Here is a 17,184-nt window from a genome sequence, read left to right as displayed (position 1 = left end):
CAGCATTATTTACCATAGCTAAGATATGGAACCAACCCAGATGCCCCTCAGTAGATGAATGGATCAAGAAAATGTGGTATATATACACAATGGAATTCTATGCCTCCATCAGAAAGAATGACATTTCCCCATTTGTTAGGAAATGGAAAGGCTTGGAAAAAATTATATTAAGTGAAGTAAGCCAGGCCCAAAGAAGCATAGGTCCCATGGTTTCCCTTATTTGCAATATCTAGTATAGGTATGAGTCAAGCGGAAAAGGTCAGATAATGTGATGTTAGGAAAATGAACCCTTAAATATGTATTTTAATGTTTTCGTTTCTTTCATGCATGGGTTTCTAACGCATTTATAAGATTATTTCTTTGTTGCTTTGTATGTCCCTCCCCCACAGTGTAACCCCCGCTTTCACTATATTTGATGTCAGTATAACATGTGGAGGAGATGGGGACAAACAAGTCGTTTAAGGATTCAGGTGGACCTGTTGCAACAATGAGAAGTACAAAATGTCATGTCAAAACCAGCTTTACAATGTCGGTGTGGGGGGGGAGAGGGGGGTATAATTGGGTGGGGGGAGGGGGGTAAAATTGGGTGGGGGGAGGGGGGAGGCGGGGAAGGGAAGTGAAGTTTAAACAAAGGAGGAGGCTGCAATGCTTGGTAAGAAATGTATGCATTATCCTGCCCATGTAATTGTAGCCCCCCTGTACAGTATGTTCTCAAATAAAATGAAATACAATAAAAAAAAAATGTTTCTCCTTTGTGTGTGTTCTCTGGTGGACAGTAAGGTTTGATTGGGTGAAAGGCTTTCGACACTCATTACATTCATAAGGTTTCTCTCTAGTATGTGTTCTCAGGTGGACAGTAAGGTGTACCTTCTTGGCAAAAGACTTTCCACACATGTTCCATTCATAAGGTTTCTCTCCTGTGTGTGTTCTGTGGTGGCTAGTAAGATATGACTTGCAGGAGAAAGACTTTCCACAAATGTTACATTCAAAAGGTTTCTCTTTTGTGTGTGTTCTCTGGTGAACAGTAAGCTTTGATTTGTGGATGAAAGACTTTCCACACATGTTACATTCATAAGGTTTCTTTCTTGTGTGTGTTATCTGATGGACAGTGAGATTTGACTTCCAGGTGAAGGACTTTCCACACATGTTACATTCATAAATTTTCTCTCCTGTGTGTGTTCTCTGGTGGCTAGGAAGATATGACTTTCTCGTGAAAGATTTTCCACAAATGTTACATTCAAAAGGTTTCTCTTTTGTGTGTGTTCTCTGGTGGCTAGTAAGCTTTGATTTCTGGGTGAAAGTCTTTTGACACATGTTACAATCATTAGGTTTCTCTCCTGTGTGTGTTCTCTGAGGGACAACAGCGTGTGTCTTCTCAGTGAAAGCCTGTTCACTCTCTTTGCATTCTTCAACTACAGAAGACACATGAGGACTATATGCAGCACACATCTTACCAGGTTCACTGAAAACACCCATGTTCTGACAGCCAGTGACCTTTTCTATACTCATCCCTATGGAGTTCCCATTATACTTAATCAGTTCTGACTTCTGTATGGAGCTCAAATGAAAACTTCTTATAAGTCTCACTTTTTCCTCCCCTGGGTTACTAGTCATGACTGCTACTTCAGATAGATATTCATTTTGACTTTCCTGACAGGTGCTAATCATATCCTCCATTTCTGGGACATCTAAAATGAATAATAGATAAATAGACAAAAACATAAATGAGATCCATAGATTCCTTAATGTAAAGATATTTCCTCACATTTCGTTGCAAGATTTTCAAATACGAAAGCATTGCTTTATGGAGAATATATACATTTCTCTGCAATGTAGTAATTAAGAAAGTAGTACTGACATTTTACAATGCAAAATAGCGTTTTTCTGTATTTCAGATTTTTATATTTTTCTCCAGGAAATATTGACTCATATTATTCATCTACGTCCTCTTAATGCTTCCATTCTGAATCTCCCTCTAAGCCCAGCACCACTGATAAGAAATTGTCCCAATCAGAGGATAGCAGCCCTAGCATACTTCTATTTTCTTCCTACCTGCATAATACTAGTTTAATAGAAAATGAGATCTTCTTTCTACATTTCTTATTGTCTTTTTCTTTTTAAGAATGACTTCTCGGGGCTGGGAAGGTGGCTCAGTGGTAGAGCGCTTGCCTTGCATGCCTGAGGCCCTGGGTTCAATTCCTCAGCACCACATAAGCAAAAAGAAAAAAGCCGGAAGTGACACTGTGGCTCAAGAGGTAGAGCGCTAGCCTTGAGCTGAAGAGCTGAGGGACAGTACCCAGGCCCAAAGTTCAGGCCTCATGACCGGACCCAAAAAAAAAAAAAAAAAGAATGACTTCTCTACAAACAAAGAGAATTGCTAACAATGACTAAACTGTTATACCAAATTCAGTTTGTCTCCATGAGAATTCTGGATTAACAATTCCTTGAGACAAAGATCACCTAGTTCTCTGCCATACATGACTGAGGGGCACTAGGAATACTATTGCTCTGTACAGCTCAAGGCAAACAGACAAACTGGGCTCTGGACCCATCATCACCATTCAAGATGCTTTAACTTACCTGTGAAATTCTCTTCTGAGCCATCTCTTATCCATGGTTCTGCACCTAGTTCCAGCTTCACAATCAATTTAGGTTTAGGAAGACAGTGCCCTGTGAATATGAAATAGTGGAGAACTATTGCTCTTGCTGTGTCATCATTAATGTAAGGCGGTAGACATCCTGTTCACAAGGTTGCTCCTAAATATGGTTTCTCAATTGTTTTATTTTTTGGGTGGTGGGTTCTGTTGTGGGGCCTGAAATCTGAACCTGGGAACTGTCTCTCACCTCCTAAGCTCAAGGCTAGCACTCTAACACATGAGCCAGAATGCCAATTCTGGCTTTTTTTTTCTGCTTTTTTGGTGCTGAGGAATTGAACACAGGGCCACAAGCATGCAAGGCAAGCGCTCTACCACTGAGCCACCTTACCAACTTATGGTTTCTCAATTCTTAACAGCTCCATGGTGGACTTTCCCCCAGTTTTGGGTTTTTTTTTTTTTTTGCCAATGTGTGGCTTGAACTCAGCTATTTTGCTCAAATCTAGCATTCTACTAGTTTGTGTCTTGGCTATATTTCTAGTTTTTGAATGGTTAGAGATAAGAGTCTCATGTTCATTTTTCTACCGTTGCTGGCTTCAAATCAAAATCTTCAGATTTCAGCCTCCAGGGTATCTAGGATTCCAAGCTTGAAGCAATGTAACCTATGTCAGGTTTGGCTTACAAATATACACTTTCACACTTTCCATTACTGATTTCCAGATCATACTGAGAGTAGTAATGTATATTCTATCTAGACTGTAGATCCACCTATAATAATGACCCCAAGTCTTGGAAGTCAGTTTCCTGTTAGTGGATCATAGTTTAGAACTTTTGTCCAACTACTGATTTGCCTTCTTAAAGAATGAGAATAAACGACTGGGAAGGTGGCTCAGTGGTAGAGCACTCACCTTGCATTCCTGAGGCCCTGGGTTTGATTTCTCAGCACCACATAAGCAAAAAAAAGCCAGAAGTGGCACTGTGGCTCAAGTGGTAGAGCGCTAGCCTTGAGCTGAAGAGCTGAGGGACAGTGCCCAGGCCCAGAGTTCAGGCCCTATGATGGGACCAAATAACAACAACAACAAAGAATGAGAATAAAATTAGCTCTTGAGTTACATACAATGCAGTTGAAGTTTCCTTTCAAAAGAAATGACATGTCCCATGGAGTGGAATCCTTTTTTTTTAAGAAAATTTAATGGTCCAAAACTTTACACCCATAACCCTACATTTAGGAGGTGAGATCAGAAGAGGCAGGCTTGAAACCAACCTGGGCACAGAAACCCAGAATATACCCCATAACAAAAGCCAAATGGCTCATGCAGTAGCATGAAAGGCAAACAACACCAAGATCCCAGACCTGAATTTGGCTGGCTTTTATACTAGCAGCTCTTTACCTGAGAATGGACTGGAATCTTATACCTAACTAACATAAACTGTCAAATGTCTACTAAAATGAAAACACTTGATCTTCCAAATAAAAGTGACCTTTGCTCACCCAAGGATATTAGGTTGCTATAGGTCTCCAGCATTACATCTCTATGAAGGGTCCTCTGACCAGGATCCAGATCCTGCCACTCCTTCCAGGTGAAGTACACAGCCACATCATCAAATGACATCAGTTTCTGTAATGGCACATTTCCATCAGGAAATTAGACCTTGGTCATGAGAATTCCAATCTGAAACTCATTATACTACAGGTATGCTTTTGTCTTACATAAAATGTTTGCAGCTTGCTGTGTTATCTATTTATTGGGAAAATTAAATAGCAAATTAGAAATATTTGACAATACATAAAGCTGGCCATTAAAATACACAGATTTGCAGGGCGCTGGTGGCTTATGCCTGTAATCCTAGCTATTGAGGAGGCTGAGGTCTGAGGATCAAAGTTCAAGGCCAGCCCAGGCAGGAAAGTCCATGAGACACTTATCTCCAATAAACAACCAGAAAACTGAAAGTAGCACTATGACTTAAGTGGTAGAGCACTTACCTTGATGTGAAGAGATGAGGGACAACAACTAGGCCCAGAATTCAAGCCAAAAGACCAATAAAAAGTTACAGATTCCCTAATGCATACAAACAAATTTCTGCTGGTAGCAATAGATAAAAATTCTAAGGATAGGGGCTGGGAAGGTGGCTCAGTGGTAGAGTGCTTGCCTTGCATGCATGAGGCCCTGGGTTTGATTCCTCATCACCACATAAGCAGAAAAACCCAGAAGTGGGGCCAAGACTCAAGTGGTAGAGTGCTAGCCTTGAGCTGAAAAGCTGAGGGACAGTGCCAAGGCCCAGAGTTCAGGCCCCCACGACAACATTATGTGTAAGGTGGTGTCTAAAAATTATGTTATCTGTACAACTCATTATGCTGAAAAATGAACTTTACAACTTTGGTGGGGAGGACCGGGGCGGAGGGGTGGGGGGGAGGATACGAAGGGATCTGAAGTAGAAACAAAGCAGGAGGCTACAATGCTTGATAAGGAATGTGCTCGTTATGTTACCCATGTAATTGTAATCCCTCTGTACAGTATTTTCACAATAAAAACGTATTTAAAAAATTTATATTATCATGTTTGATAAAATTTTACTACATATCAGGGTAACAATGAATTAAACAAATATTTTTTCTACATTTACATTTACTGCTTCACCATAAATCCTATTTAGACCTTCTATTAACAAGTACTCTCATAAGCAAGCATAACACATTCAGGATATCACAAGGGATACAAAACATATAACATTACTAGATTGATGAGAAGCAGTGTCCACATGAATGTTAAAAAACAGTAACGGTACTCCAGAAAGTAGCTAATGATTTATTGGGCCCTTATAAGATTTGATTTAGTTATCACATAAAAACATCCTAGGTTAACCATGTTTGGTTTAAATACTAAATAGTGAAATGTGGTCATAGATACCCTGATACTTTGTTCCTATGTAAAAAAGAACTGCTACCATGAACTTTTGTAAACTTTGCCTACATTCTACAATACAAAATATAGGTAGGAGGGGAATAAAATGTTCCCTGACAAGATTTTCATTTTAATAGGCCTTCACAGAAGGTGGAGGCAAATTTATACAGGCTCAAGGAACACTCAAGATGACAAAAATGATAAATACTTATACTGGCAGTGAATTAAAATATTTAAAAGTAGTGGTATGGAAAAACAAAACAGTACCACAACAAATTAAGTAAGACCAAAGATAACAGAATCAGGTGAAATCAAAAATATGTTAAAATTTGAATACAATACAATGCCCTTGATATGTGTCTGCCTGTCCTGATTCTTGAACTCAAGGTCTGGAAACTGACCTTGAAATTATTTGGTTCAATGATAATGTTCTGCCACTTAAGCCGCATTTGCACTTCCTACTACTTTGGTATTTTATAGGACATAAGACTCTCAGACTTTCTTATCACCCTGGCTTCAATCAGTGATCCTTGTAGGGTTTCTTCATGTCCATCACAGGGGACCACAAGCAGGCACGGGAGAAAGATTATTATAAGGTTTATTAGAAGGACCATATTTCCCAGGACAGGGAGCACAAGCATTTGTCACTCTTCAGGTTGCAACACAATCTGAGGGGCAGGAAGTGAGTTAAGTACATGCTCAGGTGTGTCTGAGATGACAGAGGGAGTGGCCAGCTGTAGGGAGGGAACTCTAGGTCTGGGAGGAGATCAGGTCTGGGTGGAGCTGAGCACTAAAGGTTGGGATAATACTAACTTTCTCAGATCTCAGCATTCTGAATACCATAGATTGCAGCTATTAGACATGATAGCCCAGTTACAATGCTCTTTTTTAAATTCAGATTATATTCTAATGCAATAATATGAAATAGAAAACTTGAAAATTTTAAGGCAGAATGTTCAGTCACTAATGTGTATGAGGACAGTCCAAATCCCAAAAGACAGAAAATGCCCCCACCTTGAAATCTGTAACACTCCTGATCTTAAGTATTGTGAATGTGAACACTTAGTCTATAATAAATTGTTTTAAGTTTTTCAAAGTAAGAAAACATTCTTGTGACAGAAAAACCCAGTAGTAATGTGCAAGTATTGCTTTTAAAGGATTCATAGTGTCTTTCTGAGCAAAAACAACCTCACTGATGTATACTGAATAGATTTTCACTTTTTGTATATGTCACTGTAAAGGTGATGTATTTTATATTAACAATTACCATACTACATAATTGTAAAAACTACATCACTACTCGATAACAGAATATCCTGTGTAATCAACCAATAAGTACAAGCAAAAGCACATCGGGATATAATTTGTTGGTTTTAATTTTGATGGATCTACATTTTGGGGTGTATTTTCTGTTAATGTTGTTTAGTAACACATAAGACTTCAATTTACTAGTGCCTTGGCTGGGGATGGTTGACTGGGATTTTGTCACTCATCTGACCAGCATTTTATGTTGCATCTTTATTAGGCCCTGTATCTCCAGCAGAATGGACATGATTCTTAATATGACTACTTAGGAAAGTGAGGGACTTCTCAATCTGTGTTTATATCATCATTACTGAGGTACCTTTGGCTAAAGCAGGTTCAAACTCAAATTGCAAGTCATTGTACAAGGTATGCTAATTATTTGCATAAAGGATAATGTGCCATATGACAACCATTACTGAAATATTATAAAACAAAAAAATATGTGTTGTATATATTTTATCTCTATAACTTTGTGTGGAAATACTGTTCATAACATACATGTCTTTGAATATGTAAATAAATGAGGTAGAGTACAAATAATCAATGGAATCCTAAGATACCTTTACCTTAATAGAAAAATAGTTTATATATCCCTAGATGTATTTCAGTGGTAATTACTTTTAGTGAACAGGTGGCATGTTTTCCTTTTTTGGGTTCAAGTTTTCAACAATCTTTTGTAGGAGCTTTAGTTTTATTTTCTGTTTTTTTGGGAGGTGCGGGGGTCTGGTGGTGGGGCCTGAACTCTGGGCCTGGGCCCTGTACCTTAGCTCTTCAGCTGAAGCCTAGCGCTCTACTACTTGAGCCACAGTGCCACTTGCAGCTTTTTTCTTTTTGCTTATGTGGTGCTGAGGAATCAAACCCAGGGCCTCAGGCATCCAAGGCAAGTGCTCTACCACTGAACCACCTTCCCAGCCCCCGTGCATATGTCTTTAGTGGACACTTTAATGCTCTTCTTAAGACAGGAATGATTCTACTCCCATAGGAAGGCTTTTCCAGCCCACATATCATGTTTTGAGCAGGAACATCTAGAGTAAAATCCCACAGGTTCTTTTCTGACTCCCTTATTTGCCTTCACTCCTAGCCATGGTTCCAGAATCTTTATTCATTGTCAACAGCAAGAAAGAATGAAAGGATCTCTAGTGAGATTCTTTTATTTCTCACTTTGTTTGACATTCCATTTTATGAATCTAAGGGTGTCCAAGATTGAAGAAAAGAAAAGAAAAGAAAAAAGAATCAGCTTCAGGAACATGTTTCTAAAAATTCTAACGATGTAGCTGGACACCAGTGGCTCACACCTGTAATCCTAGCTACTCAGGAGGCTGGGAGCTGAGGATCAGGGTTCAGAGCCAGCCCAGGCAGGAAAGTCTGTGAGACTGTTATCTCCAATAAACCACTAGAAAACCAGAAGTGGTGCTGTAGCTCAAGCTATAGATCGCTCGCCTTGAGCTGAAGAGCACAGGGACAGAACCAAAGCCCAGAGCTGAAGCCCCAGGACCGACAAAAAAAAAAAAAAGAAGCTGAATATGGCTTGGAGATTTAGCAGATTATAAAATCTGTCATTCTAAGTTAAGAGCAAATTTGCTTCAGTTTGTTTCTAGTTTTTCTAGTGTGAGAGAAAGTTGTCCCACTAGTTATGTGATTTAGTGACACCTAGGAGATGACTTCTCATAGAAGGTGAAGGATGGCTAGCAACTGCTCCGACATCACATCCTCATATGTAATATTAAACTATCCTAATGAAATTTTACTGGATTTGCTGAAATAGTGTGGTCAAACATAACTTCAAATATTCTACAGGACTGAGTGAGCTATAAGTACTTCAATTAATCTCTGTAAATACTCTTGGACTGCTTTGTGCTCTTTGTTTTACTTGAAACTTAGGCTGAGTTTGATAGTATTTATAGAAATCTCTGTTGTTCTTTATGGTGTTCTCATAGGAGTTCTCTTTCCTATTTTCCCAATTCATTCTATTTTTCATGTTTATTAGCTTTTTTTCTTTCTTTTGTATTACATTTATTTATTGTGAAAATACCATAAAGGGAGGTTACAATTACATGGGCAAGATAGTGAGTACATTTCTTATCATGCATTGTTGCCTCCTCCTTCGTTTCCCTTTACCATCCTTCTTTCTTCTTTTTTTTTTCAGTTGTAGGTCTGGAACTCTGGGCCTAGTCGCTATACTTAAACTCTGCAGCTCAAGGCTAGTACTCTACCAGTGGTGCCACATCGCCACTTCCAGGTTTCTAGTGGTTAATTGGAGATAAGAGTCTCACAGATGGTCCTACCTGGGCTGGCTTTGAACCTCTATGCTCAGATCTCAGCCTCCTGAGTAGCTAGGATTACATGCATGAGCCACCACCATGTGAGTTCACTAGCTTTATTTCTCTCTTCTCTTGTTGTCTATTTTTCTCTGTCTCTTTTTCTCTTTCATTCTCTCTGCTTCTCTTTCCTCCACTTGTCTCTTAATTTTTCTTTTCTTCAAATGTTTTATCTGGGAAGTAGCTTCTCTTACTGATCAGTTTTCTTTTGGTGACATGGCTCTTAGAATTGACATTTTTGTTATTAATTATACAGGAAAATTGTTGGTAAACATAAAATAATTTGAGTTTCCAGATTCTATTATCTTTCTCTGGTTTAATCTCATTTAATGTGGTTCCTGCAGTTTTCCTTTTTCTTCTTGCTCTGCTTGAATATTTGCATTCACTGATATTATAACACAGAAGCTTGTTGTGAAAATAAACATACAGTGACTATGGATTTGGTATTGGAAATATCACTAATGGAAAATTCTGACATACATTTGCTAAGTAGTAAACTTTAATCTCAGGAACTTCAATACTAAATAGCATGTGTGGCAATGTATCCTTGGGAATCTAGTGGAAGAAATGGTTCAGGAATGTGTGACACACTTGAGCAATAGTCAGTGAAATCATCTGCAAAACCTACACAAATTATAATAATTTGTATTTTTGTCCATGTGTGTTTGCTATTAATGCTATTTGTAGTGTGTATTTCCAACTAAACACTGTTTGAGCATATGTTCAAACACTTTCAGTTTGTTTATTATTTTAGTAGGTAAAATAGATATGTTTGTCACCCATATGTCTTCACAGAATCCAAAATTTGATTTTTCCATGTTTCTTTGGATGATAGGTCTAGCTATGTAGTCCAGCAAGCTCTTATTTGTTAAATAAGTTTATTTATTGTGAAAATACCATACAGAGGGGTTACACTTACATGAGCAAGATAATGAGTACATTTCTTATTAAGCATTGTTGCCTTCTCCTTTGTTTTTCCCCTACCATCCCAGCCCTCCCATCTCCTTGACTACACTCCCCCACCCACCTCCAAGCAAGCTCTTCATCTTTTTATGTAGCCTAGTCTGACAAGTAATCTTTCTTGAGTTTCCCAAGTCCAGGGAGAATAGTTGTGTTTCAGACTGTGTGTGGCTACATTAGCCATTCTTATGTGTACAGTTCATTGATAAAACACTGGGCCACACTGTTGTGAAGCCATTCCATCCATCCAGCTACAACACTTTTCATCTTCCATCTGTGAAGCTATTTGATCATTGAATAGGCAGCTCCTGTTCCTCTCTATCCCAGTCTCTGGAATCATCCTACATTTGGGCTCCACAAGTTTGTTGATCCTTGGAAGCTCAGTAAGGGAAATTATACCATGGCTGCTCCTTTATGATTGGTGTGTTTTATTTAGCTTATTTTACTTAAAGTTCATCCCTCCCATAAAATGTAGTAAAGTTTTCTCCTTTGAACACATTTATTGTTTTACATGCTTCAATGTTTTGCTTATTGTGAGTAGATTTTGAGAAGTGATTCTCCAAGCATTTGTTGTACTCCCTGCTTTATCTGCTGTTGCACACAAGCATAGAAATGCTGGACCATATTCCTATATAATTCTATGTTTAGTTCTTTTTAGGACTCTTCGTACCATCTTTGATAGATTGTTTGTTTGTTTGTTTGTTAGGTCGATCAAGGGGCTTGAACTCCGGGCCTGAGCCGTACTCCCTCAGCTCTTTAGCTCAAGGCTAGCGCTCTACCACTGGAGCCACAGCACCACTTCTGGTTTTCTGGTGGTTTTATTGGAGATAAGAGTTTCACGGATTTTCCTGCCCATGCTGGCTTTGAACCGTGATCCTCAAATCTCAGCCTTCTGAGTAGATATGTTTACAGGTGTGAACCATGGGTACCTGGCTTCATCTTTGATATTTTTATATACATGACAGAAATGCACCAAGGTTCACATCCTTTTCACATCTTTCCTAGCTTTTTTGAGACTTTGGGAGTATTTTTGTTGTTTTTATTTAAAACTATGTCCATACTAGCATGTATCAAATGTTATTTTATTGGGATTTTGATTTGAATTTTTCTCATGACTACTGATATTAAACTAATTTTATATTTTAATGTACTACATGTGTATGTCGTTTTTAGAAAAATCTCTTCAATCTTTTTCCAACTTTAAAATTAGATTTTGTTGTCTGGGTTACTTGAAGGATTTTCTTTATATTTTCTAATTCATATTGGTTAGCAATCCATTTAGAGATATATGCAAATATTTCTCACATACATGCTTTTTTCCCTTTATTGGTAGTGTTTTTCAATGTACAAGGTTTTCATTTGTATTTATTTATTAGTTATTTATTTATATATTATAGGTCATGGGGCTTGAACTCTGGGCCTGAACACTGTCTCTCAGCTCTTAAATTCAAGACTAGCACTCTACCACTTTGGTCACAGCACCACTTCTGGTTTTCTGGTGACTTACTGGAAGTAAGAGTTTCACAGCTATACCTGCTCAGGCTGACTTTCAGACCCGATCTTCAGATCTCACCCTCTTGAGTACCTAATATTACAGGTGTGATCCACCAGAGACTCACATTGTTTGTTTGTTTCTTTGTTTTTTCCAAGAGGTAGTTTTGGAGTTTTATTTATGGGATTACTGTCAAATCTTGCTTTATTTTTTTCTTTTCTTTTCTTTTTTCTCAGCAGTGAGTCCTGAACTGTAGGCCTGGGTGCTGTCACTCAGCTCTTCAGCTCATGTTGAGTACATTACAGATTGAACCAAAGGAACATTTCCAACATTTTGCTTATGTGGTACTGAGGAATTAAACCCAGGGCCTTATGCATGATAAGCATGCGCTCTACCACTGAGCAATCTTCCCAGACCAGTTACTGTCAAATCTGATGCCATGAAACTTTCCTCCCCATCTCTCTTCTCTTCTTTCCCCTTTTCCTCTTTTCCTCTCTTCTTCCTTCTTTTTCCTGACCTTTTACTTCCCTTCTCTCCCTCCTCCACTCAGCTTCTTTTCCCTTTATATCTGAGATGAAGACTTGCTAGTATCACTACAGTTAGGTTTCTAACTTAGAAACACAGTAATAAACATACCTCATGGTGTTCTTGAGCTACTATTGGAGCTTGAACTGCTAGTCTCATAGTCAGTCAACTTCCTCACTCACTGTTGGCATTATCACTTGAGCTATACCTCTAACCTGTTCATTAGCTGCTTAGTTTGATTTGTCTATCCAGGCTGGCTTGCAGACCTCAGTTTCCTCCTTAGTAGCTAGGCTAAAATGACAGTCTGAGCAAGAAGTACTTGCCTTGATTTTTCTTACTTCAACATTTAACATTAATACTTAATTGGCTACTACAATGAAATAGTTTATTGTTTCTGGTTTATGTAGAGTTATTTTGCAACCTAAACTGAAATAGTTTATCTTTCAAATTAAGTGTTGTATTGTTTTTCTAACAACTGTACCTGTTCTACCTGTGGTAGATTTTCTTCACTAAGCAGATCGTTTATGCTGGAGGTATTGTTTTATAATTAATGTAATTTAATCTTATTATGGAGGTGATGTATAGAGAGATATGTCAGGAGTGAGGTAAAAAATACCCTTCGTTTCATACAGTGTCTTCCATGCCTTCATTCTCTCCCAATCTCTCCTTCTTATCTCTACTCTTGAGTTGTATATTTTACTTTCATCACACTATTTCCCTCACATTCTATGACTCTGCCACACCCACCAGAAGATATACATGTGAATACACCATACATAATTGAAAGCAATTGTTTTTATTTCACAAGTGAAGTAAGAAAGTAGCTCTCTTTAATAAATCACAATGATAGCATACATACATTTTTACATATTCATTCTAGTTTCCTTCTGTTTATTTTACTGTTAGATTATTAGAAACATATTGTTGGATTTTTTTGTATTTATATCATAGATTTATTTGTCATACTGATTTCTAGACAATTTGTCTTTAGATCTATTGTCAGTGTGTCTGTCTTGGTAAATATAACTGCATAGTGTTTTATAAACAGCATTTAGTAAAGATAATGCTATCCCTGTCTGTGTTTCTAGTGACCATTTGTCTAGTTATACAGTCATTAAGAGGAAAATTACTTCTCCAATCATAATGATAGATTAAGGAAATTATCATTCTTTCTCCTTTTAATCATGTCTTTGTAGACTTTACTTTTCAGAATAGAACTTTTGTTATACAGATTTATAATTTGCTTGTTATTATCAATGCTCCGTATCTGTGGTAAAACAATTTGTGCTGAGGTTCCTTTCCTTTCATATTATGATTACTTGTATTTTTCAATAATGATTGTTGCTTATGGTATGTTTATATTAATTTAATTTTATTTCTTAATAATTAATGTATGTCTGTTTGGCTTATTTTTTTGAGTCTGTTTTCTTCTGTTCAAATCAGACAGTACCTGATATATTTACTATTTTTATAATATAATATTAACATGGTTTCATTTTAGTGATTACTTTGCTATTTATTATGTTTGTCTCATCTGACATGTATTTATTAGTTTGCTTTCATGTAACCTGCACACATCGTTCTATACCATGCAAATCACCTCTCATATAATCTCCAGAGAATCTTCTATACTCTGCAAATCACCTCTGATAGCTATTACAATTTAAATCCTACTAAATAGTTGTTACAATGCATTGTTCATAGGATAATACCATTTTTTTCAAAGATTGCATGTTTACTATAGGTGCCATACTTTGTCAAGTCTTTGGGTTTTATGGTTTGTTGAATCTGTGCAACAAACAAATACGTAAGGCCTAAAATATTCCTTTAAAAATGCTACTGTAGGGGCTAGAAATGTGGCTCAGTGGAGAGTGCTTGCCTTGCATGCATGAGGCCCTGGGTTAGGTTGCTCAGCACCACATAAACAGAAGAATCTGAAAGTGGTGCTGTGGGTTTAGTAGTAGAGCAGTAGCCTTGAGCTGAAGAGCTGAGGGACAGAGCCCAGGCCCAGAGATCAAGCTGCATGAATGATGAAAAGAAAAAACATACCACAAATAACATAGTGCATATAATAATATTTAAAGGTGCTGGACACAAGTGTCTCAGGGTAGTAAACCTGAGACCTGAGGATTGAGATTTCATCCAGCCCTTTCAGAAAAGTCAATGAAACTCTTATCTACAATTAATCACCTAAAAATCCAGGGGTAGAAATTGATAGATGGCTCCAGTGATAGATCTTTAAGATAAAATGGTCAGGGACAGCACTCAGACAATGAGATCAATACCTAATATTGGTATATTATACTGGGTTATATGGAAATAAATGCTACTTTTCAAAAGTGGTTGGAATTGTGCAAAAATGCATATTGTTCAATAAGTAATGAAATCAATGAAATCAATCGAATAATCAATCAAGTAATGAATTCAATACCTGGCTTATGTAACTTTGACATACATATATGCATCTATGTATATATATATATATATATATATATACATACACACATATGTATATGTACATAGATGTATATATATACATAGATGTATATATACACATATGTATATATGTATATATATATACACATATGTATATGTACATATATATGTCTATATAGACATACATATGTATGTATGTACAGATGTAAATGTGTATATATCACCTTTACAATAATTTTTTTTGGGGGGGGGCTGGTCGTAGGGTTTGAACTCTGGGCCTGGGCGCTGTCCCACAGGTCTTAAGATCAAGGCTACCATTCTACCACTTGAGCCACAGTGCCATTTCCCACTTTTTATTTTCTTTTTGCTTATGTGGTGCAAAGGAATCGAACCCAGGGCCTTAGGCATGCAAGGCAAGTGCTCTAACACTGAGCCACCTTACCAGCCCCCACAATAATTTTTTAAAAATGCAAAAACAACAGAAACATACAATAAGTTCTCCCATGAATGTAGGTAGCATTTGGAGCCTGGTGAGTTAGCACACACAGTAAAGGAGGTGAATATGGTTTAAAAAAAATCTGTGTGTGTGTGTGTGTGTGTGTGTTTGTGTGGTGTTTATCAATGAAACTTGCTGACATTGGGTTTTTTGTTTTCATTTGCTCATTTGTTGTTGTTGTTTGACATTTCTGGGGCTTGAACTCATGGTGTGGGAACTGTTCCTGAATTTCATTATGCTGAAGCCTACCACTCTACCACTTCAGCTACAGCACCAGTGCTTCTAGGGGTGTTTGGTACTTTTTGTTGTTTGTTAGGTATTGAAATATCAAACTTAGTGCTCCATGCATGCTAGGCAAGCACTTTATCACTAAGCCACATTGCCAGCCCCATCCACACTGTTTTAAGAAGGGAAGCAGGGCTGGGAGTGTGGCTCAGTGGTACAGTGCTTGCCTTGTATACATGAGGCACTGGGTTCCACTCCTCAGCACCACATCAGCAGAAAATTCATTGTGACTTCTCACCAATTAAATGCCAGAAAACTATAAGTGACATTCTGGCTGGAAGTGGTAGCATGCCAGCCTGTAGTGAAAAGCCTAGGGAATATGCCAGGCTCTCCCTGAGTTTAAACCCCATAGCTAACAATTAAAAGAAAAAAGAAACAATTAGGAACAAACAAAACCTAAACACTTGCTCATTGCCTTTGTTCTTCTATTTTTCCTTGTTCTTGTATCTGTATACTTCATATCATTCCATTTTCTACTTTCTTCCTTTCACTTTGGGGAATTGAACCTTGGGACTTGCACATGGAAAGTGGATACTACGTACCAACCTATTCTTTCTTCTTTTAACATAAAAAGTCAGCTTATACGACAGGCAAGGTAGCAAAATGGTACAGGGCTTGCATTGCATGATTGAGGAGCTGGGTTCTATTCCTCAGTTCCACATGCACAGAAAAACCTGGCAGTGGTGCTGTGGCTCAAGTGGTAGAATGGTACACTTTAGCAAAAGCAGCTCAGGGACAGCACCTGGCCTCTGAGGTCAAGCCTAAGGACCAGCAAAACAAAACATCTGCTCATTTAGTCAATGCTTCCCCTGCAATTTAAAAGACAAACTTACAAGTAACTTTCGTTCCCTTTCAATACTACTGTCCTCATTTCCAGTGAGTGCAGGGGCCGCACACAGAAGAGACTCTATGCCTCTGCTGTCCCTTGTAAACTAGCTGTTGTACAACAGTAAGCAGCAACACATACATTTCTGTTCGTATTATTTTGAACACCATGGGCTTTGTCAAGGTAGGTAAAAATAAGTGAAGGAAACCTTTCCTTTTCATTTATTGGTTGTGAGTGTAATGGATCTATCTTGCTGAGGACTTAAATCTGACACTCCTGTCATTTGAGTTCTCTCTGAACTACTTTTCAATTTGTTTTCTTCTTAGGACACACACACACACACACACACACACACACAAATATCCTGAAGAATTTTAACTAGTTCATCAGACAATAGTTTTACTACCAATTCTTCTTGTCCACAGCAATTGTATCATCTACATAAGACAAGACAATTACATTAGGCCACTGGCTTAACTTGACTAACAGGTCCCTGTGTCAACAGTCAGCCCTCCTGAAACCTGGGCACACCGTGTCCCATGCTGGAGGTGCCATGTGGTGCTGGTGGTGTACTGATGGGTAGCACAGGCCCTGTTCTGGCTCCTCACTCCTGTCCCAAGGGGCTTGCATATTGCATGAAGACTTTGTCACTGTGCTCCTCTCCTTGGCTGGCTCCTCACCAGTCTTTTCTTTCCTGTACCTTCCATTTTGAATTCTGGCTTACACTATGAGCCCAGCCAATTTCCAACACACCTGATGAAGTCTCCACATCAAACTTTTGGTAACAAACATTTAAGTTAGAATGCACATATAAAGATTTGGCTTGGGTTTGCTCAGACCCCATGGACAAGTGAAGAAAAGATGGTTAGCTGTGGATGCTCCAGGTAGTGATCTTCTCAAAGTACTGACAACTCTATAACAGGGACTTCATACAAGAATGTTTCTGATCAAGAAACCTGAACAAAAAAATATTTAAAAGATCTTCACAATTCATTGAGGAAACAGAAAAGAGAGGTTAGGATAACATGTTTCTCAAAGGAGCAA

General features: G+C 38.1%; 1 protein-coding gene across 1 annotated transcript in view; it reads right to left on the bottom strand.

Annotated features, from left to right (window-relative positions):
- LOC138827152 (zinc finger protein 658B-like) overlaps window positions 1-17,184 on the bottom strand; it is a 193,244-nt gene that overhangs the window by 99,086 nt on the left and 76,974 nt on the right. Inside the window, exon 10 of the mRNA XM_070022632.1 lies at window positions 868-1,350. Coding sequence (XP_069878733.1) covers window positions 868-1,350 — 483 coding nt within the window. The remainder of the gene's footprint in view (window positions 1-867; window positions 1,351-17,184) is intronic.

The sequence above is a fragment of the Dipodomys merriami genome, unplaced genomic scaffold (genome assembly GCF_024711535.1).
Source record: "Dipodomys merriami isolate MVZ:Mamm:240054 unplaced genomic scaffold, mDipMer1.0.p SCAF_151, whole genome shotgun sequence".
NCBI lineage: Eukaryota > Metazoa > Chordata > Mammalia > Rodentia > Heteromyidae > Dipodomys > Dipodomys merriami.
Note: the sequence above shows the minus strand (reverse complement) of the source record. Positions and strands in the feature narration are given on the sequence as shown.